Below are 12379 nucleotides of genomic sequence, written 5' to 3' on the forward strand. Positions count from 1 at the left end.
ACAGGTGCTGACCCTGACACCTTTACACTATACTTAGCAGTATTCCTTGTATTGTTTTAATTCATAATACTGGGATTCATTGTCACGTACAGCCCCGCCCTGCTTGTCTGTTCCCTGCGTTTCCCTTGGATGTGGCTGAAGCTTCTAGATTCATACCTCTTGTTCCTCCTGTTAACCAGCCATGGCTGCCTTGTGTTTACTCCTTCGTTGTGCATTTGCATTTCTTGTCCTGTGATACTTGTTCAGTCATTATTCTCTATCTGCGTGAGTTTGTCCTGGCTGTTTCTCCTGATAAACACCCCTGTGAGGAGTTTTGCTTGCAAACAACCTGCATTCGGGTTATCCTTCCCCTGCTCCAATGTGATAGAAGACCTGAAATACAACGACTCCACGGCTGTTCTTCCCCGACCGATGGTGGCTCTGGTCTGACATCAGAGTGGGATCTGCAGCCACTCCTCCAGAAAGGGGCACAATGGAAGACACGTCTTGCTCTCTCCCTGGGGTTCTAAAGGAGCTCCTTGGAAATCCACAGCTCCGAGAATCATCTGAGGTGGTCATCCTACTGCACTGGATTGGGAGAGGATTGGAGGCGATTTCCCCAGTCTCCACTCCCTAGGTGACTCTCTTTACTTTGCACCAGTGGGTGAAAGATACGACTCCACCTGCTAATCCGCTGCCAACCGATGGGCCTTTACTGGAGTCGCTCTCGTCTGCAGCAGGACTCCTGCCTGCCCAGTTTGCCTCATCCAAACTCCTCAGTGAGCCCACTGCCGGCTAAACCGTCAGCTAGGAGAGCTAAAATGATGACAGACTCGGGTCTGTCACCACATCTCCACTGGCAGACAACTCAAAAGAGACTGCTGCTGTTCCACAAAGGTCCGAAAAGGCCACCACAACTCCACTGGCATCTGGCCCAGACAAGGCTGCTGTTTCGTAATCGCCTGGCTAAGGTGAGGCCTCCGCGATCACCCGGTCCCAATGAAGCCACTGCTTCGCACTCGCCCAACCCGGAAGAGGCCACTGCTCCGTGCTCGCACGGCATTAAAAAGGTCACTACTTTGCAAGTTCCCAGCCCAGGCGAGGTCTCCGCCTCCCCGCAGATGATCGACCTGTAAAAGGTCCCTACTGTGCCTTGCTCGCTGCCTGAGGTCCTTGCTGGGCTCTGTCTGCTGCCAGAGGTGCCCGCCGTGCTCTGCCCACTGACAGACGGCTCCTGCCTGCCCTTTCCTGCCCACAGCCATCGCCCAGACGGCTCCTGCCTGCTGACCTGCCTGCTTGCCCATAGTCACTGCTCTGTCTGTTTAAGTCTACCTGCCCTCAGCCACCAAGGCTGTGGTCATCGCCCTTCAGATTCCCGTCTAATTGGCACCTCCTCCCTTCAACGCCAGTAGCCTGTCCCAGGGCCCTCGTGGAGGAGGCCGTGGGGAGGGAGGTGCAGCAGGGTTTGGATAACAGGAGCCTTTTCCATCACCGGGCCCCTCGCCGGAGTCATCCACATCGTAGCTGGGCTCCTTCCCTAGCCCTTTGCAAGATGACTGGTGGTCACATTATCAGCCTCTTCTATTGGCCACCAGCAGCCCTGTTCCTGACACACCAGCAGTGAACAACCTGGTGACTGCCATGCCAGTCACTCACAACCTGGAGGAGTCAAGCGCAGAGAAGGAACTTGATTGGGACTCTCTGGGCATTTCCCTAAGTTATGAGTCAGAGACCCCAGGCCAGGATTTAAAACACACTGGTCCTCGACTCAGAAATTGTCCCCGGTACCGGGAAAAACCCAAGAAAGATGTAAACAGTCTCCATCTCCCGAAGAGTGAAATGTGGGCACACCATTCGTGGCAACCGGGCCAGTTCTAGCTTTTCTCTTGCAGAAGACCCAGGACCCTCTTTTCCCAGTTTCTGTCCCTGTCTCTGCTCTCGCCTGACAGGTCCAACAACATCCATGAGTTCTGGCTTGGAAGTCCCAGTGGTCCCTCCTTGCCCTGTGGTGCTGGCAGCACCCCTTTGCTCGTCTGTTCCTATAGATGCCACCTACTCCAGCCCTAGTTCCTGCCCTTCCATGCCACTCGGCCCGGGACCAGCCATTTTCTCCATATCCTCCTGCTCACATCCTGACCCCATCCCAGCCTCACCAATCTCTCAGCTTAATCCTGCTGACCGTGCAGTGCCACCAGGTCCCACGGATCCACAGATGCCAAGGAGGACGCACGGTGTGGAATCAATGCCCAGCGTCTTGGGACCATCCAGAACCCCCGGTCTGACCTCACTCCTTCTCCTGCCTCAAACTTTGCCCTCTCCTCCTGTTTGGCTTTGGTTTCCCCCCTGGTATGCACTCTCTCCTGTCATCGTGCCTTAGTCCTTTCTCCCTGTGATCCACATTGGTGTTTCTGTTCCTGTTATTATGCTTCTTTCATGTACTTACCCCGTCTTGTTTGTCCAGTCTGTCCTCCCTACAGTCTCTGTACACTGTACAAGTACAAGTAAGTACAAGTAATGTCCTGTGGTGTCCTCTCTAGTCCTCTATATGTACGTCATTCAGTCCCTTGAGTCCCCTCCCCAGCTTGCCTGACACACCCGGTGTGGGCCTCCGGGGGGTGCTGTCACGTCCAGCCCCGCCCTACTGGTTTGCTCCAAGCGTTTCAGCCACGCCTGATCTTCTTACTCGTACTTCTCGTTCCTGCCCTCTTGTTAACCAGCCACAGCTGCCTTGTTTACTCCTCTGTTAATGATGCATATTAGTGTCTCTTAGTCCAGTGATCCTTGTTCAGTCATTGTTCTCTGTCCACGTAACTTTACCTTTACTGTTTCTCCTAATAAACACTCTTGTGAGGGGTTTCGCTCGCAAACACCCTGCATCCGGGTCATCCTTCCCCCGGTCCAACATAACATTCTTGATTCATAATGATCTAGTTAAATTTCTCTGCAGCTTTTGAGAAAGTGTTCCATCAGATTGTTACTACTAATGGAACCTTTGCAGTGATATACTTGGGTCCTCCAAGAAGAAGGACCACCACAGAAGACCTTCTACAGAGTTTTCTTCTCAAATATTGTTAGATGGTACTCCAACAAATTCTGCCTTTGACATACTGCTGATCTCAAGGGTTTTTATAATAATGTCCTTGTATCATAATCACAAACATATACCTATGGTATAATATAGCCTTGTGCCCTATGCTGCTTAAAACTGAACATTTTTTGGATTGAATTAATTTGTTTTAATATGACTGTCTTTATTATTTTTTTTGTTGGTTTTTTATTTTGTTTCACACTGTAGAAAATAGGAATAGTACTTGACAGCAGACCAGAAAACTGTAGAAGAAAATAAAATTACTGAGAACCTAGATAGAACAATATCTTTATAATTAAGAGATAAACAAAACATAAATTCCGATATAGCATCTATTTAGACTACGATTCAATTATGCATGAGCCAGGCTATTTTAATTAAAAGATAAATCTGCATGACAATCCACTTCTGAGTTAATCATTCAGTAAGGTACAATAAAAACAATACCCATTAAGCCTGCCTTCATCCTTGTTTCATCAACAGGAATAAAAGCACAAAAAATATGTAATAATTGTACATATTTTCAAATTCGGATGTGAATTAGGGATTAAATGTTGTTTACAAAGTGGAGAGTTTCAGATATATAATATGAATTCCACTATTCAAACAGACACACACATACACAAAAACACAAACAGGATTCTAATTATATCTTTGTGCAGACTCTCCAATCATTTCTATGGAATAAACAGCATGATGACCTTAACACCTACCCAGGCCTAAACTTAACCATAAGTAACATAACGAAATACTTCTACATCAACCTTTTTTCTTAATGTAGGATTCACAGTGAATGGTTTAATAACAGGTCGGTTTTAGAAAAATGTTTTTTTCATCAGCTTTAATGTTAATTTTCATTAGTAGCTCTGACCAGACATTCATGTCTCAAGTAGCTGCTTAGATATCTGTCCCATGTTTTTTTTATTGTGACATATTTCGCTTGCCATACAGCTGCCAGTACTTCTCTTGCTAGATAGACCTTTGTAGAGGAAAGATATGTGTATGAATTATCCATCCATTTTGTGAAACCACTTTTCCTATTCAGGGTTGTGGGGGCTCCAGAGCCTATGGATGCATGGCATGGAACAACCCTGTATGGGGCGCCAACCCATCATAGGGCACACTCACACATAATTCACTCACACATGCCCACCTACGATCTATTTGGCAGCTCCAATTAACCTCCGCATGTTTTTGGACTGTGGCGGGGTGGGGGAGGGGGGATTGGGGTACCCAGTGGAAATCCCACGACGACACGGTGAGAACACGCAAACTCCACACACATGGAGCCATGCCAGACATGGGAGGCATCAGTGCTAATCATGGCACCACCATCAATGCCAATCCATGTTTGTAAGAATCAGTCCAAGAATGGCTCATTTTTATGCATTTTCATGGGGACATTTTTAATATTAACAATATTATTTGTAGTGATAAACCATTTTGAAGCATTTTTAAGTTTCATTTAAATATTATATTTCAAAAAAATGCAGGTACTATTTACCAACACGCTATGTAACATACCCGTATGTCATAATGGTAGGGTGACTAGGTAATACAGGGATGACACTTGACAGTATTTGTAAACTACCGTTTATTGGGTGCCAAGTGTTAAGTGTTCATTTTCGTTCACAAAATATATTCTGTCATGACCTGCTCATCCGAGCCTCCTGTATGCCACGCTCCCTCATTAACCTCATGTGAAACCGATTGTTCCCAGTTGTTTGATGTTATTTCAGGCTTGTCCTGTGTATTTCAGTCTGTGTTCGAGATGTTTCCCTTGGTCTGTCATTGACCACCATCCGAAGAAAAAAGAAGCGAAAGGAGCAGAGACTGAGCCAGAGATCTTCCTGGGGACCTTCTCTCTTGCCGCTTATCCCCCCGCTGGATTCCAAGAAGTAGTATCCCTGATCGAGAATCCAACAGTATTCACCCCCGATATCACCGCCACGTCAGGCATACAGATACCCCAAGCCCACGTGGCCTCCATTACGCTTCCATCGCGGGCAGCTTTCCCCTTCCGAGGAACTCGTCTGGCTCTTAAAGGGTCCAGGTCAATTTGGGATGCTTTTAAAGGGGCAGCACCTGCTCCTGAGGCGCCAATCCTGGCTCCCATGCCTGACCCACCTGATGTGCCTGTCTCACCAGTACCTGATGTGCCTGTCCCGCCTGTTCTACCTTACTCGCCCGTTTCTGAACCTGCTTGTCCCAGTGCCTACTGCACTGTCCAGCGAGGCTCTGAGGCTCTGCTCCACCCGAGGCCCCTCCTGCTGCAGCTGCTGTGTCGCCGCCCTCTAAGGCTGCTGCTCCGCCCGAGGCTCCTGCTGCCTTGGCTGCTGCTCTGCCCGAGGCCCCTGCTGCTGCGGCTGCTGCGTTGCCGCCCTCCAAGGCTGCCGCTTCACCCGAGGCTCCTGCTGCTGTGGATGCTGCTCCGCCCAAGGCCCCTGCTGCTACAGCTCCACCCGAGGCACCGCCTCCACCTGCTGCTTCTCCGCCCGAGGCTCCATCTCCACCTCCTGCTGTGGCCCTGCCTCCTGCTGCACCCGAGGCTCCTGCTGTGCCCACTGTCCCAGCTCCACCTGTCCTTGCTCTGCCCGTCCCTGAGGTGCCGCCTCTGCCCGAGGTCCCGGCGTCGCCTCCTGCTCCACCTGAGGTCCCGGTGCCACCTCCACCTCCTGCTCCGCCCGAGGTCCCGGCTCCGCCCGTGCCCGATGTCACGATCCCTGCACCACCTAATTCCGGGACCCCAGTCCCTGTCTCCAAGGAGGTCCCGGACTACCTGACCACCGCCCCTTCTCCCTTGATGGAGGGAGAGAAGGAGCTTGAGTGGGACCCCTCAGGGATCTCCCTAATGGCCCCAAAGGACTCCTTCAGGAGGAGGATTCCTTCACCCCAGAAGGGTCAATCCCGGCCCACCTGTCAATGCCTTGTAAAGGTAGATGACAGGGGTCGGGTCGGGTCCCACCCACCCTGCACCCAACCTTCACCCACCCACCCTGCACCCAACCTTCACCCACCCACCCTGCACCCACCCAGCCTGCACCCCAGCCTGCCTGTGGTTCCCAGGCTCCCGCTCAGTTGTTGTCTGCGGGTCCCCCGCCGTCGCTTTGTCGGCCGCCTGTGTTCCTGCCTCTGATGCCTCGTATACCACCTGTGGGTTCTCCCGCTCTGACTCGTCGTTGCACGGCACCTCTGCCTGCTCTGGCTGCGCCATCACCTGCTACGGCTTCACCTCCCTCCTTGCCTCCGCTCCTGCCTCACAGCCGCCCAGGGTCCCTCCAGCTTCGGCCCCTCCGGCTGCCGCCCATCACCCGCTGTGGCTCCCTCGGGCTCCCCGTTATCCGCCGTCCTCTGTCTTTCTGCCTCCTTCCTTTGTCCCTCCTGTCCCTCCCATATTTACTCCTCGAGTTGGTGTTCCCCCGGTGTCTCCCGTTCTGATTTGTCTGTCTGCGTTTCCTGTTCTGTATTTAGTTTTTGCCCTTGTGTCTGTTCCTGTGTACTTCCTGTTCCCGGTCTCTCTTTAATGGTTTTCGCTTTTGTCTTCCAGGTCCCATGTCCCTGGTCCCTTCTCGTCAGTCGCCTCCCCTGACGCATGCACACAGTGTGTGCCTTTGGGGGGAGGGTTCCGTCACGACCTGCTTGTCCGAGCTTCGTGTGTGCTACGCCCCCTCATTTACCTCGTGTGAAACTCTGATTGTTCCCAGGTGTTTGATGTTATTTCCAGCTTGTCCTGTGTATTTCAGTCTGCGTTCAAGTATGTTTTCCTAGGTCTGTCACTAACATTTTGTGCCTTGTTGCTCGTTCGCCGTTAATAAACCCTGTTTGCCGTATTCACGGCTCACCTTGCCTGTTTGCCCACTTGCCTGAAACACGGCGTATACATTCTGTATGTATATGTGTGTAGGTGTGTTTAGTTACTAATCGTAATCCAATACATTTCAATGGGCTAATAACGGTAATACTGCACTAACAATAATACATTCAGCACTTGTAGCTTTACTATAAAGCCCTTGAATGCTGTATACACTGAATCTGATGGAAAAAAAAACATATAATTACAAACGAAAAAACGCTGTTTAAATGGAAACAAAATTTAATTCCTTTATAAAACATTAGATTATTTAATATGTGTATAACCATAAATAACTGCCATGGGTAATAACAGACAGTGTACGAAAAACTGCATTCCTTATACAGTAAATACTGTTTTACGCAAGAGCAAGGAGACCACGATGATCAGGAGGACGGAGAACAGGAACATAGTACTACAGTATCTGTCGCACATTACTGACAATGAACCGTCTTTTCTACCACTTGTTTATTACTGTTGCTGTTGTTGTCGTGACATGAGTAGCAAAGAGAGATCATTCAAGGAACTGGGAAGGGCAGGTGACAGTAGCACTGGAGCACATGGTACTGATGAACATTCACACAAATATGGTGCTCAAGTTTGTTTTTCTTCTAATATGAAAGGTCTCTATTTGTCCTTAGAAAATATGAAATTATTATTTTTTTAAAACATGCTGAAGCACTGATTTGCATACAGTTACACATAAGCAAAGGGAAACTTTTATCACTTGTAAGGAAAACACATTAAAATCTCATTTGTGTGACACGTGACACGACGTGTGACATCGTTCAAGAAGGGATCACACAAACTAACGATAAGGCAGTGGGAATTATACTATAGAAAAATGCAGGTCTGTTATGCCAAAACCCTAATTATAAAGCAACTTAAATTAAAGACATAGTCTAAGCATGTGTTCTTCTACTCCAGCATATATAAATAATAATAATAATAATAATAATAACATCTAATATTTTTATTTACACATTTCTTGAAGTAATATTTCACAAAATGCTTTTCTTAGATTCAAGATGCTTAAGGCTGTAAGATTTCAGGACATCGGAGCTGTCATTCAATGACATTATGCTGTTCCCCTTAGATCATTCTTACTCATGTTAAAATTTCCATGAATGATAAAAAATATCATGTCTTCATTGCCCTAATTAAGAGTTCACTGATACCAAATATTGCTATTATTTGTAACTTAGTAATGATAATATTAATAGCCATTAACAAAATTAATTTAACAACATAAACATGAACAAAAAAGTTGCAAAAAGCATAAAAGTAAAACCTAAATAGCACAGTACTTTTATTATGTTCAAAAGATACCTGTACATTCTTAACAGCTTCCATCCAAACAAAACTGAAATGTCCTACATCATACTGTATGATATGAAAGTGAAACAAAGGTTCCGCTTAGTAGAACAGCACCACCACACCAATCCGACAGCATTCTATGCATACCAGCCTGTCTACAATGTTATACCAGCATGAGAGACCATCCAAAGACCATCCATAGTTGTTTAATATGAGATGTAAAGTTTTATTTGTTGCTTAATGCAGGTGATCGGCGAGGCTGGTGCCCGAGGTCACCTTCTGTCTGCTTGGCCCAGAATGATGACCTTCGTCACCTGGTATTCGTTAGACCATACATGCAGGGTATATGTGCTTTTTAAGTAGTTTTTTCAGATTATAAAAAAAGTCTCAAGTTTTAAGGATTCCAGGTTTAAACCTGCAATTGTTATTCTGTATAAACAAGAATGTAATATCTCAGTATTTATCATACATTGTAGGCAGTGGTAGTTTATTGTAATTGTACTTTTGGCAATTGAACCTAAATTATTAAGCTGTACATATATGTATATGATAGCTATGAAACCAGTACAATATTTCAATACACCTGTATAATATGAATTAATATGTTGCCTGAAAAAATGATGGCAACAACTGCACTTGGCCCCTGTGTTGTTGCACCTCCCTGCAGCATCACTGGTGAATGAGCCGGGAATCCCCGGTGCTTGCTGGTGCCCCCCTGGTTCTGTCATCATTGTTCCCAGGGGTTTCCATGTGCACACGCGGGGGATTCCATGTCCACACGCAGGCGCTTGAATCGCCGGTCGGGGTACTGGCTGTTATCAAAAGGCATGCGGTGGACACACACCACATGCGTCTTCAGGTTACCTTTTTGGGAGGCACTGTAGGGACAGTATTGGCACTGGAATGGCCTCTGTCCTGGATGGGGGACACAGTCAAAAACAAGTATAAATGGCATTTAATCGCATTTTTTGCAATATGTTATTATTTTCATATTAGTTTGACAAACTGATTGATGCAGGTTACAGTTTTACACCATGCAACATTTCTATTCAAAAAGTTACCTGTCCTGTAATTTCAGGAAACTTTTTCAATTGCATCAACCTTAGCTACTGTGGTAGTTGGGCTGCACGAACATCATGATATGTGATATTTCTACGAGCAAAACTGTGATATTTATAAAACCAAAAAGAAAATGAAATTACCCAGAATAAGCTATAGCCCAATAGAATTTATTATCTACCATTAGTGTATCAAATAAGTTTTTTGCCTGGAGTCTGGTCAACAGACACAAAACAGTGCCGACAAATATAAATGTTGTGCAAGTGCACATCACCTTCACGTTGCTGAAACGGTGTATCGTGCAGCCTTAGTGATGCAATACCTTGGATTGGAATGTTAACCCAGACCATGTGTTGGCAATTGGCAGTTTTATTAGGGATAGGATTTTCTGTTGCTGGGATCACATAGAGATGATATCAGAATAACAAAATGCGGAACATGAATACTACTGTAAGGGCACAAACCCCACAGACGGGTGGGTAACCTGGGAAAATGTCATCACAAAAGACCGCTTAGAACTGTGGTTCATGTTTCCATGGACAGACAAAGAACACAATAAAGCTATAGCAATTGGCAGGGAGAGCAGGTGAGCTGAAGAATCATCTGTCCATCTGTCCCAAGACGGACGTCAGCATTGCTTCCTCTCCCACAGATACGTTAGTGATGGTACATCTGTACAGCCTTGATTCCCCAGGTTCCTCTATGTTCCTTAATAAGAAACAATCAGGATATTACAGCTAATAGGTCTTCTTTGGAATGGAACCAGTGTTCATGCTTCACTTATATTAATAGTAGCAGATTTGTAGTTTACTCATTACCACGATGCACCCACTGATCAAGACCAACAATCATGCCCCTGGCACATTTCAGATACTCAGCAAGCTTACAGGAGCCTAATCCAGTGTTATGGTTGCAGGAATCAGCATCTCTTCGCTTTTTGGTGTGTAGGGAGATTTTAATAACCTCATATTTGCCTGAATTCCTCCACTGGGTCCAGGAAGCTCAAATTAAAGGAAATTGAATTAACAGAAGGTTCTGAAATAGATGTTGAGTAGGTGCATTGAAAACAGATTGGCTGAACATGTGAAATGTAAATCAACATGATATTCAGTAAAAAAAAAAAAAAAAAGATCAGGCTGCGGATTCTTATGCCGAATCGAGCCTCTATAGAAATGATGATGTCAGCAGTAGCCAGGAATCAACTGCATGCCCAGGTACTGTTACACCTTTGGGCTCCTACATGTTTCAGGGTGTTTCAGCTGTCATGTGTACTTGATGGAAGGAGCTGCATAAGACAGAGGGGCCATAGCAATCTTACAACAAAAAAAATTATTTATACTGTATCATCCCATTTCACAATTGGAGGGAAAACTGTTGCTGTCACGCCTCCCGGGTGTGGTTAGCCGGAGAGCTGTCAATTAGGCTCTACACGGGAGCACTATAAAGGCAGATAGTACGCAACACACATCGCAAAGTTTCATTGCAATCCTGAACAGTTTCTTGTCTCGTGCCATTCCCTCATTCCTTGCCTTGTCCGTCTGCTTTTTGTGTGCTCCTCACTCTGCCTGCCTTTCTTCCCCAGACCAAACCCTGTTCCTGAGTCTCCCGTCCTGCCCGCCCTGCCTGCCCCTGGACTTCGCGTCTCCCCTTCTTCTTGTCTCCGTGTCCCATGCCTGCATGTAGGACAGACCACCCCGGCTTTTGACCCCAGCTCTCACCCACGACTACGCTCCTCATCTTGCCCCTTTAAACACCGTTCTGTCCCGCAATTATGGGTTCGTGTTTCCCTTCGGGGGGGTCACCTGACAGAATACTTCAAGAGATGGACCCAGCTGCACCAAACCCCTTGGAACGGCGAGTTGCTGCTCTGGAACAGCTCCTCGTAGCCCAAGCCGCCCGTGTCCCTCGGCCAGCCTCACCTCCTCGTCGCCAAGTTGTTCCCCAGATTGCTCTCCCGGAGCGGTATGACGGCAACCCCAAACATTGCAAGGGGTTCCTCATGCAGTGTGGCATATACGTGGAGGAACACCCTGAGATGTTTGGGAATCCTGCGGCAGAGGTCTGGTTTGTGATCTCTCTCCTGACAGAGAGAGCCCAGGATTGGGCTAACGCCCTTTGGGCAAAACAAAGCCCTTTACTGCACTCAGCTCGGGACTTTCATCAGGCCCTTCGGGAGGTGTTCAATCTCCCGCGGTTGGAAGAGACCTGGGGGATCAATTGCTGGATTGTCGACAGGGAACCTGGTCCGTAGCGGAGTTCTCACTGGAATATCGGACCATAGCTGCTGGGCTCCGGTGGACTGAGTATTGCCTGCACACGATCTTTCAGCGGGCACTCAATTAAGAGCTGCAAGAGGAGCTCACATCTCGAGGGGAGTCTGGTACCTTCGACGAGTACACAGTCCGGGATAGGCGCCGCAGTCGCCATCCACCCTCTGCACCCAGAATGCTGCCTCCGCCTGTAGCTGACCGCCCGGAGCCCATGCAGCTCGAAAGATCCCCTCTGATGACCAGCAAGAGACGCAGACGAGCCCAGGGAGAGATGTGCCTGTACTGCGGGGAGTCCGGTCATGACCTGCACAGCTGTCCCATCAGACCAGAGCGAGAGACGTCCAGCGTTCTGTGCTGCCGCGCACACCCAACTGACTGTACCCGTGGAAATGCGAGGGAGGGGTGAGCAGATTGCTACACAAGCGTTGATCGACAGCGGAGCGGCCGGCACGTTCACTGATCTCTCCCTAGCGCCAGCTAGGCATTGGAGTTGCAACTCCCTATCTCCGTCTTGGGGGTGACCGGCGAGTGGATGCAGGAGGGAACCATCCGGCATCGCACCACCCCTATCTCACTACAGGTGGATGTGCTCCATGAGGACAGCCTACAGGCATACGTGCTCCTAAAGGCAAAGGACCCCCTGATTCTCCGGTTAACCTGGCTCCGATGGCACAACCCACAGTTTGATTGGAGAACCGGTGAGCTGACCAAGTGGTCTCCCAGTTGCTTCGACTCTTGCATGTCTGTTCCCTGCATGGCCACCAGGATCGAGGGCCAGGAGCCGGAGATTCCCATTCCTCCAGAGTACAAGGAGTT

General features: G+C 48.0%; 1 protein-coding gene across 9 annotated transcripts in view; it reads right to left on the reverse strand.

Annotated features, from left to right (window-relative positions):
- Positions 1-7215: 7215 nt before the first annotated feature.
- LOC125706611 (zinc finger protein 536-like) overlaps positions 7216-12379 on the reverse strand; it is a 121757-nt gene continuing 116593 nt past the window's right edge. For all 9 annotated transcript variants that reach the window (XM_048973362.1, XM_048973359.1, XM_048973361.1 and 6 more), the window contains one exon: positions 7216-9149. In XM_048973362.1, coding sequence (XP_048829319.1) covers positions 8962-9149 — 188 coding nt within the window. In that variant the 3' untranslated portion in view covers positions 7216-8961. The remainder of the gene's footprint in view (positions 9150-12379) is intronic.

Source organism: Brienomyrus brachyistius, chromosome 13 (genome assembly GCF_023856365.1).
Source record: "Brienomyrus brachyistius isolate T26 chromosome 13, BBRACH_0.4, whole genome shotgun sequence".
Lineage (NCBI taxonomy): Eukaryota > Metazoa > Chordata > Actinopteri > Osteoglossiformes > Mormyridae > Brienomyrus > Brienomyrus brachyistius.